At 42.2% G+C, this 22286-nt stretch overlaps 1 protein-coding gene and 1 long non-coding RNA gene across 2 annotated transcripts in view; one reads left to right on the top strand and one right to left on the bottom strand.

The window, feature by feature from the left end:
- Positions 1-4809, top strand: part of LOC128703715 (angiopoietin-4-like) — a 55707-nt gene extending 50898 nt beyond the window's left edge. The window contains exons 9-10 of the mRNA XM_070101330.1: positions 1399-1613; positions 4291-4809. Coding sequence (XP_069957431.1) covers positions 1399-1598 — 200 coding nt within the window. The 3' untranslated portion in view covers positions 1599-1613; positions 4291-4809. The remainder of the gene's footprint in view (positions 1-1398; positions 1614-4290) is intronic.
- The window catches only part of LOC138854974 (uncharacterized), a 131009-nt gene extending 116581 nt beyond the window's left edge, over positions 1-14428 (bottom strand). The window contains exon 1 of the long non-coding RNA XR_011394148.1: positions 14149-14428. This is a non-coding gene — a long non-coding RNA (uncharacterized lncRNA). The remainder of the gene's footprint in view (positions 1-14148) is intronic.
- Positions 14429-22286: the final 7858 nt, after the last annotated feature.

Raw genomic sequence — 22286 nt, 5'->3', positions numbered from 1 at the left:
GGCCAGCAGTAACAGCCTGGTTGATCACACCCTGATCCACCAAAAGGTCTGGTCTCAGATTGAGCCGCGGGGGCATTGACCCCGAAACCCACTCCAGGTATACTTCAGATATACTATGTGGTCAGCGAAGAATGATTCTTATGCTCCTCATAGTTACTGCATCCTAGAACTTTCTGGGAAGGCCCTGCATAATCTCGTGTGTGTGTACTCACCTAATTGTACTCACCTAATTGTGGTTGCAGGGGTCGAGACTCAGCTCCTGGCCCACCCTCTTCACCGACCGCTACTAGGTCCTCTCTCCCCTTGCTCCATGAGCTATATCATACTTCGTCTTAAAACTATGTATTGCTCCAGCCTCCACTACATCATTTGCCAGACTATTCCACTTCCTAACAACTCTATGACTGAAGAAATACTTCCTAACATCCCTTTGACACATCTGAGTCTTCAGCTTCCAATTGTGACCCCTTGTTTCTGGGTCCCATCTCTGGAACATCCTGTCTCTGTCCACCTTGTCTATTCCACGCAGTATTTTGTATGTCGTTATCATGTCTCCCCTGACCCTCCTGTCCTCCAGTGTGTGTGTGTGTGTGTGTGCGTGCTCACACAATTGTGGTTGCAAAAGTCGAAACTCGGCTCCTTGCCCTACGACAATGAATGTGTGTGTGTGTGTATGTGTGTGTATGTATGTGTATGTATGTGTGTGTGTGTGTGTTTTCACTCGCCTATTTGTGGTTGCAGGGTCGAGTCACAGTTCCTGGTACCGCCTCATGTCTAGTCGCTACTAGGTCCTTTCTTTCCCTGCTCCAAGAGCCTTATCGTACCTCATCTTAAAGCTATGTATGGATCCTGCCTCCCCTACTTCATTCTCCAGACAGTTCCATTTCTTGACAACTCTATGACTGAAAAAGTTCTTCCCAACATACCTATGACTCACCTGAGTAGTTAAGTTTCAGTTGTGTCCGTTTGTTGTTGTGTCCCATCTCTGAAACATTCTGGCCCCGTCCACCTTGTCAATTCCTCTCAGTATTTTATACATCGTTATCATTTTCTCCCCTTCCCATATCCCTTCTGTCCTCCTGAGTCGTCAGGTTCCCTTAGTCTCTCCTTGTAGGGACTAGTCTTGTTTACGCTTGTGTATATATATGAAAAAATACGAGTGAAAAATAGGAAATAAAACCCGAGAGCATTCATGTGCTTACACACACACATCCTCCGAGGAATAAGAAGAGGCACTAGAAGACAATTTTAAATATTAACTCCTGAGGTGGCACGTCATGCAGAGGTGACAATACCTCGCACAAAACTGTCCCGCACAAATCTAACCCACGTGTGTGTATATGTTTACATATTTGCAGAATTCGGTGAGTTCATTTACATGTTTTTTTTTATCTACAGATAAATCATGCACCGAGAAATTCTCGAATGGTGGTGGGTGGTGGTACAGCAGTTGCGGTTGGATTACGCCGACTACCAGTCATGAAGGTTCATTAAGAAAAATGATTTTAATATGGACACCAAATGTGGACAAATGGGTAGCAGTTGAACTTTTAGAAATGATGATACGACCCCGGAACTTCACTTTCTGTCATGGCTGATTGTTGTATAAAAAAGTGAGTATTTGTTGAGGTGAAGAGTTAATGGTTTTGGGCGGATTGTTGTGCTGAGCTGATTGTTCTAACACAGACCAAGCTTTAAGAAATCATTAATTTATGCAAAACAGTTTGCCTACTTGGACACTTCTGAACATTAATTACACATCTGACGCCTATTTAAATAAAGCTTAATTGGTATAATGGTTATACAGTATGTGAAATATTTGCACCTGAAGTTCACCGTGGAGCATTAACCGTAGAGTTGAATATCAAAATGGTATACAATACCGACAGGTTGGTAGGTAAGACACATAGGCAACAGTTAGGCAACTTTATTCCGAAACGTTTCGCCTACACAGTAGGCTTCTTCAGTCGAATACAGAAAGTAGGCAGGAACAGTAGAGATGTGAAGACGATGTAATCAGTCCATCACCCTTGAAGTCGTAGAATTTGAGGTTGTCAGTCCCTCAGCCTGGAGAAGTTCAGTTCCATAGTCAGGAACTAACTGAAGATCAAGCGACAGTGCAGAGACTTAAATACTGTCGGAAGGAGAGGTGCAGAGTAGTAGTAGTAGTGAGAATGTAGCCACTGAGAGGTCAGGTCCCTCTCAGATCCAACAGTTCTCACTTGAAAGGGTTGTCCAAGGTGTTTTTCTGTACCAAGAGGCCATGTGTTGCAGTGTCTGACAAGATGAACATCAAAATGGTATACAATACCGACAGGATGGTAGGTAAGACACATAGGCAACAGTTAGGCAACTTTATTCCGAAACGTTTCGCCTACACAGTAGGCTTCTTCAGTCGAATACAGAAAGTAGGCAGGAACAGTAGAGATGTGAAGACGATGTAATCAGTCCATCACCCTTGAGAGGGACCCGACCTCTCAGTGGCTACATTCTCACTACTACTACTCTGCACCTCTCCTTCCGACAGTATTTAAGTCTCTGCACTGTCGCTTGATCTTCAGTTAGTTCCTGACTATGGAACTGAACTTCTCCAGGCTGAGGGACTGACAACCTCAAATTCTACGACTTCAAGGGTGATGGACTGATTACATCGTCTTCACATCTCTACTGTTCCTGCCTACTTTCTGTATTCGACTGAAGAAGCCTGCTGTGTAGGCGAAACGTTTCGGAATAAAGTTGCCTAACTGTTGCCTATGTGTCTTACCTACCAACCTGTCGGTATTGTATACCATTTTGATATTCATCTTGTCAGACACTGCAACACATGGCCTCTTGGTACAGAAAAACACCTTGGACAACCCTTTCAAGTGAGAACTGTTGGATCTGAGAGGGACCTGACCTCTCAGTGGCTACATTCTCACTACTACTACTCTGCACCTCTCCTTCCGACAGTATTTAAGTCTCTGCACTGTCGCTTGATCTTCAGTTAGTTCCTGACTATGGAACTGAACTTCTCCAGGCTGAGGGACTGACAACCTCAAATTCTACGACTTCAAGGGTGATGGACTGATTACATCGTCTTCACATCTCTACTGTTCCTGCCTACTTTCTGTATTCGACTGAAGAAGCCTACTGTGTAGGCGAAACGTTTCGGAATAAAGTTGCCTAACTGTTGCCTATGTGTCTTACCTACCAACCGTAGAGTTACACGCAAGCGAAGAGGCGGGGCCTGGAGCCGAGACTTGACCCCTGCAACCACATAGGTAAATATATACACATATGCAAAGGTTTGCAACGAAACTAAGAGCTGAGTAGTATGACCTATGAGAGGCTCTAATACGTTGACACTAGAAGACAGAAGGACCAGACATGACGTAATTACAACTTACAAAATGCTGAGAGGAACTGAGAGAGTGGAGAGGGAGAGTGTGAGAAGTTGGTCTCAGGTACATAAAGACACACAACATAGTCAACTCACATAGACTTACAAGATCAATTAGTCAACTTTTGTTCGTCAACAGTAACGAGTTAAGTTGAACGGACTATAAAAAGTGCTAGATATCATTTGAGTAATCATCGCTTCAAATAAGTCTTCGTCGGATGGAATGATGACATGCAGTGCTGGCCTGGTCAACCAGAATGATCAGGTGCTTCCTGGACGAACGTCTAGGACTTCATGAAAACATCTTGTTCCAGCAGTGTTTCTGATAGCGTCAAGTGAGATGTTTAATATTGTAGGCGGGGATATTGATGCAGTGTTTTATCATTATTCTTGCAACACTCATGCTTATTACTGAGTTTATTTTATATATTTACTACCATATATCTCACTCCTGGTGGCTCTGGTGGCCTGGTGGTTAACGCTCTCGCTTCACACGGTGAGGGCCTGGGTTCGATTCCCAGCCAGAGTAGAAACATTGGACGTGTTTCTTTCCACCTGTTGTCTATGTTCCCCATCAGTAAAATGGGTACCTGGGTGTTAGTCGACTGGTGTGGGTCGCATCCTGGGACACTGACCTAAGGAGGCCTGGTCACAGACCGGGCCGCGGGGGCGTTGACCCCCGGAACTCTCTCCAGATAAACTCCAGTATATTGGCAATTATGCAAAACAAGTAACATTACTGATGTGTGAAAATGTTGGACTAAACATTCAAGTGCCTTCCACGTATGTATTATCATGTATCGCTTCTGATCTACTCTAAAGAATACATATTTAAGACTGAGGCATTCCCTGTAGATTACTCGCGTTACTGGTTCTATGCATACAGTAAATCTCTGTATCTGTTGCAGCTCAGATATCTTCCTGTCCTGAATGGTGCTATCAACACTGAACAATTCTCGTATCATATATATGGTATATACAACTCCGCCATATTGATGAGCAAGACGTGTGCAACAACAGGAATCTTTATTGATGAAATGTTTCTACTCACTGGAAGACTCTGCTTATATATTCTTGCAGTTTTGTGTACCATCAGAGTTTCTGTGGCTGTGGAACGAGACAGTATCATCACATTTGCTGCCGCTGATACAACCACGTCGCAGCTGTGCTCCTTGTAAAATCAACCTATTGCTCAGTATTACAAATAACTGATATACTTGGTAGATCTACGACTTTTGATTAAGTCTACAAGTAAGTTAGTTGATTAAAGTTTCTAACTAGATGTATTTCGATCGTTGTGCTAATTAAATCCCTGTATTTCGTAAGCCCAGCCATCTTTTCCTCAGTGCATGCAAAAGGAAGAGTGGTTATGAAATTTCAGTGCAAAAAAATATTAAACTGCGTATACAGTATTATAATCATAAAGCGCTAAAGAGTTTGGACGATTAATATAAGGGCCAGATTAATCTTATACAATTCAGCTATGAAAGCTGAGGTTATTGTGTGGTTTCCATCGCATTTGGAGATGGAAGTGAGGAATCCACAATGTGGAAGTCAAAGAAGGTGTATTGTTATGGAGAACTCGTGATCCATCTCTATATATTTCTATTGTATCGCCGTGAAGATTGTACATTGTACATGTAAAAGCAAAATCTCTTGTTTAGTTTGTTTCTGTTTGGGAATATCTAAGACCAACTGAGTTATGGCTATTGAGGTACTGTAGTTCCATGGGAAATATAAAGGGACCTGATGGTTGGTTCTCTGTTTTAGAAGATATGTAAATAGGAAGAGAGAATGTTCATGCTTTCTATCAGTTCTTAGCAGACTGTTGCTTGCCTGTGAACAGGTTGCCTTCTATGATAAGTGCAATTGTCTTTTGTATATATTTAAATACATAATTCGCAGAAAGATTAAAGAAACAACGGTGAAGTTTCTCAATATATTTGCATTGTGTCAAGCTAGTAGTGAATTATACAAATAGTTTAGAAAACTTTATACCCGAGTGTAAAAAAAAAAAAAACTATACTATGGGTGGGGTTTGAACCAGCAATCAGAGAGTCACAAAACTCCAGGCCGTAGCGTTAGCCACTCTGATAGCGGGTTCAAACCCCGGTATGGTTTGCTTGCAATCGTGTCATTGCAATTTCGTGAGACATACCAAAGTATTGCACAAGTGGCTCTGGTGGCCTGGTGGTTAACGCTCTCGCTTCACACGGTGAGGGCCTGGGTTCGATTCCTAGCCAGAGTAGAAACATTGGACGTGTTTCTTTCCACCTGTTGTCTATGTTCCCCATCAGTAAAATGGGTACCTGGGTGTTAGTCGACTGGTGTGGGTCGCATCCTGGGACACTGACCTAAGGAGGCCTGGTCACAGACCGGGCCGCGGGGGCGTTGACCCCCGGAACTCTCTCCAGATAAACTCCAGATAAGTGTCTCACTGAATTGTCAGTTAACAAATAAATGATATACTTAGTAGAATTCTGCAGCCCAAGTGAACTGTGATTTTTAAATACATCTGCCAATATGTTTAATGATGGTGGTAACACGACCCGAGGTTTCAACGATAGTTGTAATGTGATGGTGCTGGTAATAGTAGAGAGGGACGAGCGCATACGTGTGAATACACGTGCGCATGTATGCAGACGTGTGAATACACGTGCACATGTGTGCAGACGTGTGAATACACGTGCGCATGTGTGCAGACGTGTGAATACACGTGCACATGTGTGCAGACGTGTGAATACACGTGCACATGTGTGCAGACGTGTGAATACACGTGCGCATGTATGCAGACGTGTGAATACACGTGCACATGTGTGCAGACGTGTGAATACACGTGCACATGTGTGCAGACGTGTGAATACACGTGCACATGTGTGCAGACGTGTGAATACACGTGCACATGTGTGCAGACGTGTGAATACACGTGCGCATGTATGCAGACGTGTGAATACACGTGCACATGTGTGCAGACGTGTGAATACACGTGCACATGTGTGCAGACGTGTGAATACACGTGCACATGTGTGCAGACGTGTGAATACACGTGCACATGTGTGCAGACGTGTGAATACACGTGCACATGTGTGCAGACGTGTGAATACACGTGCACATGTGTGCAGACGTGTGAATACACGTGCGCATGTATGCAGACGTGTGAATACACGTGCACATGTGTGCAGACGTGTGAATACACGTGCACATGTGTGCAGACGTGTGAATACACGTGCGCATGTGCGCATGTATGTATGTATTACATTGTATACAAAGTATAAAATGTACTATGTATGTTTTTATGTATGATTTTCTGAACGTATGTACACTTCCTTATGAATACATGCGTGTACTTGTGTGCGTATGTATGCATATGCAAAAACATACATATGCACACACACAAATACTTGTGAGTATACATGTGCTCCGCATTTAAACATATACATACTTACAGAAGTGCATACATGTGCACGTGTATTCGCACGTACGAACGCATGTGCACGTGCTTTCGCACATCTGCACGCATGCGCACGTTCAGTCACACGTCTGCAGGCATGTGCACGTGCTTTCGTACGTCTGCAGGCATGTGCACGTGCTTTCGCACGTCTGCAGGCATGTGCACGTGCTTTCGCACGTCTGCAGGCATGTGCACGTGCTTTCGCACGTCTGCAGGCATGTGCACGTGCTTTCGCACGTCTGCAGGCATGTGCACGTGCTTTCGCACGTCTTGACGCATGTGCACGTGCTTTCGCACGTCTTGACGCATGTGCACGTGCTTTCGCACGTCTTGACGCATGTGCACGTGCTTTCGCACGTCTTGACGCATGTGCACGTGCTTTCGCACGTCTGCACGCATGTGCACGTGCTTTCGCACGTCTGCACGCATGTGCACGTGCTTTCGCACGTCTGCAAACATGTGAACGTGCTTTCGCACGTCTGCAAACATGTGCACGTGTATTCACACGTCTGCATACATGTGCACGTGTATTCACACGTCTGCATACATGCGCACGTGTATTCACACGTCTGCACACATGTGCACGTGTATTCACACGTCTGCATACATGCGCACGTGTATTCACACGTATGCGCTCGTCCCTCTCCACTATTACCAGCACCATCACATTACAACTATCGTTGAGACCTCGGGTCGTGTTACCACCATCATTAAACATATTGGCAGATGTATTTAAAAATCACAGTTCACTTGGGCTGCAGAATTCTACTAAGTATATCATTTATTTGTTAACTGACAATTCAGTGAGACACTTGTGCAATACTTTGGTATGTCTCACGAAATTGCAATGACACGATTGCAAGCAAACCATATCACGGGCGGGGTTTGAACCCTCTATCAGAGTGGCTAACGATACGGCCTGGAGTTTTGTGACTCTCTGATTGCTGGTTCAAACCCCACCCATAGTATAGTTTTTTTCTTTTTTACACTCGGGTATCTTTGTGGCGACGTTTCGCCAGCCAGTGCCCTCCTCAGTTCAATACAGAGATGAATGATGTTAGTCACTGGCTGGCGAGAAGTTACCTCTATAAAGACACGCAATTGTTGCATAGTTTTCTCATTCATCAACTTGTTGGTTTTCTAAACTATTTGTATAATTCACTACTAGCTTGACACAATGCAAATATATTGAGAAACTTCACCGTTGTTTCTTTAATCTTTCTGCGAATTATGTATTTAAATATATACAAAAGACAATTGCACTTATCATAGAAGGCAACCTGTTCACAGGCAAGCAACAGTCTGCTAAGAACTGATAGAAAGCATGAACAATCTCTCTTCCTATTTACATATCTTCTAAAACAAAGAACCAACCATCAGGTCCCTTTATATTTCCCATGGAACTACAGTACCTCAATAGCCATAACTCAGTTGGACTTAGATATTCCCAAACAGAAACAAACTAAACAAGAGATTTTGCTTTTACATGTACAATGTACAATCTTCACGGCGATACAATAGAAATATATAGAGATGGATCACGAGTTCTCGATAACAATACACCTTCTTTGACTTCCACATTGTGGATTCCTCACTTCCATCTCCAGATGCGATGGAAACCACACAAAAACCTCAGCTTTCATAGCTGAATTGTATAAGATTAATCTGGCCCTTATATTAATCGTCCAAACTCTTACATATTGACTTAATCATTTAAGGATAAGGCAACGGTTCTGAACTCCTGCTTCTAGAGTGAGAGGGACTGATTGCCACATCTTCAACCTTTTCAGTCTTTTAAGTCCCTGTATATTTAAAAAACCACTGGTTAGCTCAACGTCTACATAATAATGATACACACTTGTTGCACAGGTGTATAGTGCTTGTATATCGCTGGTATTCACCAGCGACAAGATGATGAATTTGACACATGTACACCATCGGGATATCTTGTATACGTCTCGCCATCCAGTGACTATCAGTGCCCATGTCATGCACTGAAAGCCACTGGACGGTGAAACGTTTACAAGACGCTACATGTTGCATATGTATCAACATGTCATACTTCATGAAGGCACAGCAGTTCAATGGGTGCCCCACACACTGTGGAATTACACAAAATCGTTCACTACCTAGCAACGACAATGCACAATCCAACATTCTTTATAACGATGGCAACTCTATATACAGCTCGTAAAGAAACTGAAAACCATTATTACAAACAATTTTGTGAAAAAAATGGACATCTTGCTCATCAACACACAGTGGAACTATTAAAATTGAGTTAGAGATGTGGAAACATACAAGACAAAACTAGAGTGACAGATCAAACACTTGCCAGACATAGGCTGGGACACAGCTAGTAAACCTCAGCTGCAGGTACAGACCTGATGTAAGTGTTAATTTCACTCATTACAATGCTCCAGAAATTACCAATCATTCTCTTTCACTGTTTTCGACATCGTGCAAGAACAGTCTTCAAACATGACCATATCACCATAAAAGTCCCTTCACCATTAAAAACCATTTTGGGAGGTGGGATTTTCCCAGTACATATGAAGCAGAACCAACAAACTGGGAAGTATCTAAACACCATCAACAACAGTATTTCTACTGGGCCGAGACAATAACATTAGGACATTGATTTGGATAAGTAACTGCAGTACACAAATAACCAGCGGATTGTGTATCGTTCCAGTCACGGAATTGTGACTTTGTTGTTTAAGTAACTGCAGAGACAACAGACATCACTTCATGAGCTAACAGTCACATCACAACTCGTGCAGTCATCGGGAGAGGAACTCAGAGATAAACTGCAAGTACTCTCAAGATGTCACACAGGTTTATCAGTACCAGTGTCTATTATCAAGAGAAATCTCTAACCCCGTAGGATATTATATTTATGGGGAGCACTAAAACCGTAGGATTATACAGCGCATGTGGATGGGGGTATGGAAGGTATTCAGGCTCAATTCAAGGAACCGGATCACAGATCCATTTCCCTAGACCAAGAGCCCTTACCCAGCGTCAAGGAACCTCCCTGAGGGGTAAGCCCTTAGCAGGCTTACAAATGCAAGGGAAAGAGAGATAACCATGTTTGATCGAAGCAAGAAAATGGTAGATCAATTCACTGCCAGCGAACAGTTCCCTGCTGTGTGTATTTATGGTAGTTAAATAGGAGAAATAATATAATCCAAGTCTCTGATTTTTATGATTGTCTATTATTAAATTTATATTAGGAATCCATGTCTATGATTTATTGTACATTAATGATATTGGTGTTTTTATTGGTAGTCCTTTTGATCCGCAAGACAGTAATAAGCTTTAAACTTTCTTTGAAAATTAAGAAAATAATCTTTCTGTATGAATTTTCATTATGTTTTGCACTTTTTTTTCCTGCGGTATGAATCGGCTAAACGTAATTGTGAACTTGCATCTCAGGCTTGTAACCCGTGGAAATTGTGTACCAAGTTTGATGCTTCTGGAATTACGTCGTTCCATACTTAAAATACAGTAGGAGGGTTGTACCAGCCTTCACCTGGCGACACCGCCCCAACTCCGCCGCCCCAACTCCGCCGCCCCAACTCCGCCGCCCCAACTCCGCCGCCCCAACTCCGCCGCCCCAACTCTGCCGCCCCAACTCCGCCGCCCCAACTCCGCCGCCCCAACTCCGCCGCCCCAACTCCGCCGCCCCAACTCCGCCGCCCCAACTCCGCCGCCCCAACTCCTCCGCCCCAACTCCACCGCCCCAACTCCACCGCTCCAACTCCACCGCCCCAACTCCACCGCCCCAACTCCACCGCCCCAACTCCTCCGCCCCAACCCCACCGCCCCAACCCCACCGCCCCAACGCCACCGCCCCAACTCCCCCGCCCCAACTCCACCGCCCCAACTCCACCTCTCATATCTTGAAAATCTAAGTTTAAATCTTGCAAATTTCTCAGAATTCAGGTTATACCTTCGCAGTAGCACCTATCGCAGTAGCACCTATCGCAGTAGCACCTATCGCAGTAGCACCTATCGCAGTAGCACCTATCGCAGTAGCGCCTATCGCAGTAGCGCCTTTCGCAGTAGCGCCTATCGCAGTAGCGCCTATCGCAGTAGCGCCTATCGCAGTAGCACCTATCGCAGTAGCACCTATCGCAGTAGCACCTATCGCAGTAGCACCTATCGCAGTAGCACCTATCGCAGTAGCACCTATCGCAGTAGCACCTATCGCAGTAGCACCTATCGCAGTAGCACCTATCGCAGTAGCACCTATCGCAGTAGCACCTTTCACAGTAGCACCTATCGCAGTAGCACCTATCGCAGTAGCACCTGTCGCAGTAGCACCTGTCGCAGTAGCACCTATCGCAGTAGCACCTATCGCAGTAGCACCTATCGCTGTAGCACCTATCGCAGTAGCACCTATCGCAGTAGCACCCTTCGCAGTAGCACCCTTCGCAGTAGCACCCTTCGCATTAGCACCTATCGCAGTAGAACCTATCGCAGTAGTACCTATCGCAGTAGAACCTATCGCAGTAGCACCCTTCGCAGTAGCACCTATCGCAGTAGCACCTATCGCAGTAGCACCTATCGCAGTAGCTCCTATCGCAGTAGCACCTATCGCAGTAGCACCTATCGCAGTAGCACCTATCGCAGTAGCACCTATCGCAGTAGCACCTATCGCAGTAGCACCTATCGCAGTAGCACCTATCGCAGTAACACCTATCGCAGTAGCACCTATCGCAGTAGCACCTATCGCAGTAGCGCCTATCGCAGTAGCACCTATCGCAATAGCACCTATCGCAGGAGTACCTATCGCAGTAGCACCTATCGCAGTAGCACCTATCGCAGGAGTACCTATCGCAGGAGTACCTATCGCAGGAGTACCTATCGCAGTAGCACCTATCGCAGTAGCACCCTTCGCAGTGGAACCCAATATACATTAAAATTAAAAAAAAATGTTTATTAATTTCGGCATTTTTACTTTTTATTTTAATTTTTACAAACATTGACGACTATACACTATTCTTTGTGGCTCATGGAGGATCACGGAGGATCACGGAGGATCACGGAGGATCACGTAGGATCACGGAGATCGAGCCTCCACCCAGACTGCGCTGAATCACCCACACAGGTTTAGCGCCTTGCATCAATTAAATTTGTCGCACAAACCCGGTGTAGAGTCAAAGAGCTCAGATAAATATTTATTTTTTTCCTGGAATATCAAAACTGAATTCAATAATTTCCTTTGAAATTAGAATTAGAATTTAGTTTTGATTCTAAATTTCTATACGTCTATCGGCACAAAATTAAACTATATGTGAAAGTTTTATTAATAAATGAAAGAATTAAAGGACTGATATAGATAAGGATATTAACTACAGTAATTTTGAATTCCTAATTTTTACGGTATAAGTTTTCAATATTTGCTTATAAAAGATAATTTTTCAAAATATATGTGTCCATTGAAGCATTTTTTATTTTTAATTAAAAATTTATTTTTAGTGTAATTACGAAATCCTTATTGATTTAAAAAGATCGTGAGCAAATTCTAGGATATATTTATTGGAAAACGTTTCGGTCGTTGGAGCTCGTGTTGGAAGTGATCAAGGTAACAAAAAGGCACAATACCGTGACTGGAACGATGCACAAATAATCCGCACATAAAAGACACAAGCTTACGACGACGTTTCGGTCCGACCTCTTCCTGCCTATATATAGCCGTCCTGCTCCACCTCTGTTAGTGTGACTTTGTCAATGGTCCAAGTCGGACCGAAACGTCGTCGTAAGCTTCTGTCTTTTATGTGCGGGTTATTTGTGCAAGTGATCAAGGTCCCAGAACCGAAACGTTTCCTTATTAAACCATTTTGTCAGTATCAGTTATCAAGGTTGATACCACAAAATCCTTATCAAGGAAAAAAAAATCAGAATTTTCTACCATACTCTTAGACTCCTTAAGTTTCTGCTACAGTAATCTTGTCTCTATATAAACGAGTTTTACTAAATTCTTCACTAAGATTTTTCTAGATTTCAATATTCTGGCGTCTAGGTGAGTGGCAAATGTTCTAGATTTTTATCTTTGTGGTTGGACTAAGCAATGTATATGCGGCATAAATGTATATTAAACAAATCAACAAAATGAAAAATATTTTTAACTGCAAATGTGTATAAATTGAATTTTATTACTCATCAACCTTATTGTATGGACTGATGAAGCCACTGTGTGGCGAAACGTTTCGGAATAAAGTTGTCTAACTGTTGCATATGTGTCTTACCTAACCAAAGATACCCAAGAGTTGCACATGTGTCTAATTTATCAACATGTCGGTTCTCTGAACCATTCATCTACAAACAGTTAGGTATCTTTATTTTGAAACGTTTCGCCTACACAGTAGGCTACTGTGTAGGCGAAACGTTTCAAAATAAAGATACCTAACTGTTGCATATGTGTCTTGCCTAACAACCTGTCGGTATTTTATACCATTTTAATGTTCAACCTTATTGTACCACTCATCAATGCAGAGTATTGATGAGTGGTACAAACGGTCAATATCAACGCTTAATGGAAAGGTTTTTCTGTTGTTTTGCAAGTTGGTTTGGTCAGGATTGAGCTTTACTAAGTCTCGTTTAAGTCCATCCTTAACCTCAGGTCGTCATAGTTTGTTAAATTAGACACATGTGCAACTCTTGGGTATCTTTATTGAGGAAACGTTTCGCCACACAGTGACTTCATCAGTCCATACATAGGATAAACTTGAAGAACAGGAGGAGAATGAGGTAATCGCGTCAGTCCATCGACTCAAGGCTGAGGGACTGATTACCTCATTCTCCTCCTGTTCAAGTTCATCCTTTGTATGGACTAATGAAGCCACTGTGTGGCGAAACGTTTCCTCAATAAAGACACCCAAGAGTTGCACATGTGTCTAATTTAACAACGTGTCGGTTCTTTGAACCATTCATCTACAAACCTCGTCATAGTTTGCTCAGTTCTTGTTTTTATACAAATTTCACAGATAAACTAATTCAAAGAGCATTTAATATACATATCTAGAAAATCTTTTAGTCGTATCTCCCAGTGGAAATAAGTTACTTTGCTTTGAGTCATCCTAGGTAATTTACACTATGTATTTATGTGTACTTATGTGTATCTGTGCCTAAATGAACTTATTTACTAGCAGTACGTCAGTGTCAATATGCCAGTACGTCTCTGGACGGACACGTCTATCACTCGCATACACACTACTTTACTTTCTGATGTTATCTCTACATAGAAAAACAATGTGCACTGTCAGTGAAACCAACTTAAAGATAATTAACTCTTGAAAACACTTACTTTTCTTAATTTTTCTTCACGGTATATGCAGCTGTCTTGGGGTGGCTCCTCCAGATTATTTAAGTGGCTAGTTTGTGTACAGTGTGTGGACCGCACACTGTCCACTGAGACCGCAAACCACTTTTATACAAACGACAAATCACTTTTATCTCTAAAATGAGTCAAAATAATCACCCAGTATAAATACAGATACTTATATACGTTTCAGTGTATATAAACAGAAAATGTACATATATCTAGTTAATACAATGGACTGTCATCACAAGCACTACACATATATGTTTACGTCCCTCTAACGAAACTGAATCTTCATTTATTAATTCCTGGCAACTGGTAGAAACCACCCAATAGAGTATCAGGATGTGTAGTTAACAGAATTGAAAGCAAACGTTGTTATGACCAATCATTATCCACCTTCTTAAGCGCGCTATTTGTTGATTGGTTGGTCATTGAGGTTAAAGTTTATCAACTCGCTGGGTCATTAAGGCTGCATGTCATATATTTACCACTAGTCAAGAAGACTTTCTCATTAAAGTAAAACTCGGTGTTTACAATTCGATAAACAATTTAGCTGTACGATAAAACAAGCCAAATTGCCCCTATTAGTATTATAATCAAGACCGAGCGCTAACATGCAAATTAACAAAAATTCTAATGCATTGATAAACATATTTGTATGGAATCATTTTGCACCCTACCTAACTTACTAACCTAATTTAACCTTGATAAATATAACATGATATAATTCACAGGTTTTTTTGGAGATTTAAACTGGCGTCAGTGAATGTCTGTCCGCCGTCCCTCACAAGGCTGAGATGAAAGCATAAAAATATCTATGACCTGTTACAAGCGCCTGTTACGTTTTCATAATTAATAACTTGGCATAATTTAACTTAATCGATCCCAATTTACGTCAGGTCAGGCAAAATTTTATTATTAATATCGAGAAATTGTACATAATTTTATTTCGTAAAGACGTGAATGATTGCTGTGTTATTGTAGCCATCAAGTGGCCCTCGGTATGTGTCTCAGTAGGATGGGGAGCCTTGATGCTGGTAAGGGGCTCTTGATTAACAGAAATGGAGTATATAGTACCAACATGGAGCTTATTTCTTGTCAAGCATGTTCGGAAACTCGAGAAAGACCATAAGTTTTCAGAAAAACTAGTCCAAGACTGAGGATAGTGATCTCTTGGAAGAGACTTTACATTGAGAAGAATCAGGGGAGACCTGATTATGATGTTCAAGGTTCTCTGAGGATTCAACAGAGGATAGGAAGATAGAGTAATGCGATGCATAGATGGAAGATGAAGACAGAGGAGCTAAGACGTTAAGAAAAACTTCTTCACTCTCAGGGAGATAATTTAGAGAGATGAACTTGATGAAGAACCTGATGGAAGCAAATACCATGCACAGATTCAAGGTACGATAGTGTCTAAAAGACCAAAGACCAATAATGTAAGTAACAACACACACACACACACACACACACACACCTGGCGGGGCCAGGAGCTATGTCTCGACCCCTGCAACCACAAATAGTCGAGTACAAATAGGTGAGTACACACACACACACACAAACACACACACATACACACACACACACACACACACACACACAAACACACACACATACACACACACACACACACACACAAATAGGTGAGTACACATATACACACACACACACACACAAGCGCGCGCGCACGCATTCACACACGCGCGCGCGCCTGCATGCACACGCACACACACACACACACATATACACACACAGACAGTGAAGAGGCGAGGGCCAGGAGCTACGATTCGACCCCTGCAACCACAATCAGATGAGTACAATTAGGTGAGTACATACACTCGGGCATAGCCATTGCTCCATCCCTTTCTTCCGAGAAACAGATAAACACAATTACATCATCAGAACAGGCTAAGTTTGCTAACATTAGAGTGGTATTTAGAAAACTAGAAAAGCACTCATTCAGAACACTTCTTACCTCTTACAAGTAACACATTCTTAACAACGAAGTACCAGTGAGGAACCCTTTTCTAGCGAAATAAAGCGAAGGATGAGATAGTATAAAGGAGTGTATCAAGACTGGTACCTGAGTTGACGGGAATGATGTAGAAAGAATGCGAGAACTAGATGTCACTGGAGGAACGAAGCGCAAAGAAAAATATAATCACAGCAAACAAAATACCCCGAGATATAGACAGGATAATCATGGATAGGCTATTTACCAGGAATATAACAAGAACAAGAGGACATGTCTGGGTACTACACACAGGGATTTTGAAATATATATATACATTTTTTTTAATAAAATACTGGTCACGAAGAGGAATAAATTGAGCAATGATATAGTCGAAGTGGACATCAACCATGGATTGAAAAAAGATATGATACGGCTGTTTCATGTCAGTTGATCGTGAAGTTAGAGGCACGACAGAGGCCTGGAGTGACATGACATAAGCAGGGGGGTGACATGATAACTACGTGTAGCATATTGAGAGGAACTGATTTTGTGGACAGTAACAGACTTTCCAGAAGACCAGAAACTGCTTTAGCTCCAGCGTGGTCAGGAAGTGGAATGATCTGGACAGCGAAGCGATAGGAGGATCAATACATAGCATTACGAACAGGTATGATAGAGCTCACGAAGCCAGGAGTGAACCCATTAGCGGCCAGGGGAGAGGCGAGGCCAGGAGCTAAGACTCGAATCCTACTACCACACATACACGGGTTCACATACACTGGCTAAGGTACACACTTGGATCTTCTCTGAGTCATCTCTGCGAGTCGTCTATATTCATAAACTCTGAAATACTTTAGTTTAGAAAATTCTATATACATGTAAATAAAACGAAATAAACACTAATATATTAATATATAAGAAAATACTATATACATGTAAATAAAACGAAATAAACACTAATATATTAATATATAACACTTTATTATCATATATTCTTCGCTGTTTACTTGTTTGTCCCAGATAGATAAATGTGAACTAATTTTCCTAATATACAAAAATTCCAACTGTGCGAACGGCGAATTTATTTGATATGTGTCAGTGAATCTGAGAGATAGAAACAGACTTCACAACTCTTAAGATATACTCACATTATTATTAAATAAGTTATGTGATAATATACTTATTAATTTTCACTTAACTCTGAATTTCTACATACTTTAACATCTCCAGTGGAAAGTAATATGTGTAAATACTTCTCTAAGATATATATGTAACATACGTCATAATTATATGTACCATACGTTATAATTATATGTAACATACGTCATAATTATATGTAACATACGTCATAATTATACGTAACATACGTCATAATTATATGTAACATACGTCATAATTATATGTAACATACGTCATAATTATATGTAACATACGTCATAATTATATGTAACATACGTCATAATTATACGTAACATACGTCATAATTATATGTAACATACGTCATAATTATATGCAACATACGTCATAATTATATGTAACATACGTCATAATTATATGTAACATACGTCATAATTATATGTAACATACGTTATAATTATATGTAACATACGTCATAATTATAAGTAAGATTCGTATTACTCTTCTTAGTGTGAGGAGAGTTACATAGCATGAATTACAGTAGTTTTACCAGTAAATATCCACGACCACGACAAACACAAAACTCTAAGCTATGAGATACTACAACGTCTTCTTATGAATTAAGATAATTTATTTAATAACTGGTAAGGGTTAGCCAAGGAGATTTAACAAAAAGAATATTCATAAAATATTTAAACCTAACTCGTCCTGCAACTGACGTCTGTATAATTGTTATAAGATGACAAAATATTACAAAGAGTGATTCTAGTCTCTTGGATTATCTCCCGGAGGCGGCACTTTTAACATTATACTTCTAATTTCTAAGCACTTTTTTTTTGTCTTTTGTACTGATGAATGTCATGAATAGGTGCATCTTTATATCTAGGTGGGCTCATCATATCGTCAATGGCATTCATTTAACCCATTTTGTATCCAGCATATCAACAGCTGGATACAATGGGTTAAATGGTAGGTTTCAATGGTCGCTTTGATATGTTATTAATGGAAATAAATACATTAATATTATATGTGCATGATTTCTCAACACATAAACACAGAGTACAGAAAGGAAGATATGAGTCTGAACCATCATCTACCAAGTGTACCATCAATGAATTTACTGGGCTAGGAAGAGCCCTTACTAGCCCAGGAAGAATCCTTCCTAGCCCAGGAAGAATCCTTCCTAGCCCAGGAAGAACCCTTCCTAGCCCAGGAAGAACCGTTCCTAGCCCAGGAAGAACCGTTCCTAGCCCAGGAAGAACCCTTCCTAGCCCAGGAAGAAGCCTTCCTAGCCCAGGAAGAAGCCTTCCTCTCTCAGGAAGAACCCATCCTCTCCCAGGAAGAACCCTTCCTAGCCCAGGAAGAACCCTTCCTAGCCCAGGAAGAACCCTTCCTAGCCCAGGAAGAAGCCTTCCTCTCTCAGGAAGAACCCATCCTCTCCCAGGAAGAACCCTTCCTAGCCCAGGAAGAACCCTTCCTAGCCCAGGAAGAACCCTTCCTAGCCCAGGAAGAAGCCTTCCTCTCTCAGGAAGAACCCATCCTCTCCCAGGAAGAACCCTTCCTAGCCCAGAAAGAACCCTTCCTAGCCCAGGAAGAACCCTTCCTCTCCCAGGAAGAACCCTTCCTAGCCCAGGAAGAACCCTTCCTAGCCCAGGAAGAACCCTTCCTCTCCCAGGAAGAACCCTTCCTAGCCCAGGAAGAACCCATCCTATCCCAGGAAGAACCCTTCCTAGCCCAGGAAGAACCCTTCCTAGCCCAGGAAGAATCCTTCCTAGCCCAGGAAGAACCCTTCCTAGCCCAGGAAGAACCCTTCCTAGCCCAGGAAGAACCGTTCCTAGCCCAGGAAGAACCCTTCCTAGCCCAGGAAGAAGCCTTCCTAGCCCAGGAAGAAGCCTTCCTCTCTCAGGAAGAACCCATCCTCTCCCAGGAAGAACCCTTCCTAGCCCTGGAAGAACCCTTCCTAGCCCAGGAAGAACCCTTCCTAGCCCAGGAAGAAGCCTTCCTCTCTCAGGAAGAACCCATCCTCTCCCAGGAAGAACCCTTCCTAGCCCAGGAAGAACCCTTCCTAGCCCAGGAAGAACCCTTTCTCTCCCAGGAAGAACCCTTCCTAACCCAGGAAGAACCCTTCCTAGCCCAGGAAGAACCCTTCCTCTCCCAGGAAGAACCCTTCCTAGCCCAGGAAGAACCCATCCTATCCCAGGAAGAACCCTTCCTAGCCCAGGAAGAACCCTTTCTAGCCCAGGAAGAACCCTTCCTCTCCCAGGAAGAACCCTTACTAGCCCAGGAAGAACCCTTCCTAGCCCAGGAAGAACCCTTCCTAGACCAGGAAGAACCCTTCCTCTCCCAGGAAGAACCCTTCCTAGCCCAGGAAGAACCCTTCCTCTCCCAGGAAGAACCCTTCCTCTCCCAGGAAGAACCCTTCCTAGCCCAGGAAGAACCCTTCCTCTCCCAGGAAGAACCCTTCCTAGCCCAGGAAGAACCCTTCCTCTCCCCGGAAGAACCCTTCCTAGCCCAGGAAGAACCCTTCCTAGCCCAGGAAGAACCCTTCCTCTCCCCGGAAGAACCCTTCCTATCCCAACGTACCTAAGACTGGCATATTTCGACGATTCAGAGAGGTGTTAAGCATTTTCAGATATGATTAAATTTTTCAGCTAAAATATGTAAATTATCACACCTTTAACATCTGGAAACTGTTGCTTCAATTGCATTTCATTCCATATGAAATTTTATTGATAGTTAAGGCAATGCTAATGGAAGTCATCCGAACTAGGTAACCATTTGACCTTTCTCACATGTTTATATGTTAGAAAGTGAAATTTCCACTCATCCTGATCTTTCTAAGTTCTTGGTATATAATGAAGAACAAAGCAAACTGATAAAAAATACAGGGGAAAAGCGGTACACGAAAATGTGTGTGTGTATGTGTATGTGTATGTGTGTGTATGTGTGTGTGTATGTGTGTGTGTGTGTGTGTGTGCGTGTGTGCGTGTCTGTGTGTGTGTCTTCCTCCCAATTCTCCTGCTCCATTATTTTTTTAGTCTTTCTTCTCTGTCACTGTCTTCTTGTCATCTGGAGCTTCCCTCTTCTTCGTTGCCAGTGAAAGTTGAAACATTCCACTGGAAGGCTTGAAACTTGAACCAGAAGTCACAGATGACCTTCCTAAGGCCAAAGAGCTCTCACTGGATGGTTTGAAGTACGATTCACCAGCCATGGAACCAAGAGCCGCTTGAAACTCTTTTTCGCTGAAGCTGTCGACCAAAGAACTCGCCATAACGTCTGGAAAAAGTATTACTCGGTAAATATTTTAGCATCTATGTCCAAAGATCTTTACTGCTTAACTCTAATTCAACTTGTGTCACCAACCTGTCCTAGTGTTTATATGTATTACTCCTGTGTATTAGCCCTTTTGGTTAGTTTTTGGGATAAATTAGTTTAAACTAGACAGGCTTACACATTCGTTTAAACTATCCTAATTTAGCAGAGGGATGTAAGTAAAAAAATTGTATGTTAAATCCCACTCTATTAGAATGAAACTACCCATTTCTATCCTTCCTTATCAACTTGTAGAGCATTAGGTAACAATACTACCTAGGAAACTGGATAATTCCTGGAAGGCCACAGAATGAGCTGAACCAGTCAGAAGTAGAAGACAGACCTTGATTTAATCAGAACAGCAGTGAAACCAAAGCAAGAAGCAATGGAAATAGCATAAATCTTAGCATAGCAGAAATCATGGAAGATAATAGAAGAGATTGATATAATATGTAAGGTTAATATGGGAAGCAGAATTTCAATTTAAGAATGGAAAAGCCTTGACGATTAAAATAGAATCGAAAGGGTAAATACCACTGTAAAAAGAAGAGGATCATATGATTCCAAACGAATCTTTAGTTCATTATTAATTACTTTACTCAGCATTCATTTTCCCTGCTCTAGTCTGACATCTTACAAGATCAAGATAGGATTCACTGCTATTCTAGACAGAATCTTCTACTCACTACCGCCTCCTCAGGTTAAGTCTTTAGTGCCTTTCCACCAAACATTATATTCTTATCATGTATTGCCGGTTAAAGGCTCTTCATTCAAGGAATTAAACCTGATATCCCCTGCTTTGGATCGAACCTGAATGTATCCCAATCCCTCATGCGTTGTATGAACCCTATGGATTTAGCGCTCCCCATTTCATAATAATAATAATAATAATAATTATCATGTGCTCAGAATACCTCCGATGTCCTCTATTCTCTGGCCTTAATTATATAATTTCTCCTGTTTATCTTCCTCGTTATTTCTCCCTTCCTCTCTCCTATCGTCACTTTGTTCTTCTCCCGCTCTTCTTAATTTCCTCCCCTCTTTCTTTTATCCCAATCCCAAGACACCACTCACCAAGGACCTTCTTCTCCACTTCTGGCGTGATGGCTCCCCGGGCTGTCTCCTTCTCCAGCAGGGTCACTACCCCCTGCAGCGCTTTCTCAGATCCAAAATCTCCATCTGCAATGAAACATTCACCTTTAGAAAGAAAGATTCCGTTAGGAAAGGGGATATTCTGCTGGATAAACTGGGATTTGACAAACAATGTCAACTGAACCAGTGACTCTAAAGGCAGTGTTCAGTTTACCATAAAATAAGACTCTTGTGGCGCTACAGCGTCTCCTGTGGTAATACATGAAGTGAATAACTTACCCTAAGACCTGTTATTAGGTTATAAAAATGGTTTTGCTTCAATGCATATCGCAATTAACTCTGACTTACCAAGAGTCAGTCATATGATTTCTGTTATCCAACACAGTTAATTTTCCCCAAAGGCCAAATATGAGGCAGTGTAAGAACTGCTGTGGACAAACATGGTGTGATACACAAATAACCAGCACATGGGAGAATGAAAGTTATGAGGACTTTTCGGTCCGACTTGAAGCATTAACTAGTCACACAGAAGCGCTAGAGGAAGGTGGGGCCAGGAGTAAGTAAAACGAGAAGAAGTCGTAGTAATATATACTGTTTCCCTTTGTGTGACTAGTTACTGGTCACA

Source organism: Cherax quadricarinatus, chromosome 76, assembly GCF_038502225.1.
Source record: "Cherax quadricarinatus isolate ZL_2023a chromosome 76, ASM3850222v1, whole genome shotgun sequence".
Lineage (NCBI taxonomy): Eukaryota > Metazoa > Arthropoda > Malacostraca > Decapoda > Parastacidae > Cherax > Cherax quadricarinatus.
This window is presented reverse-complemented; position numbering and strand designations above follow the sequence as displayed.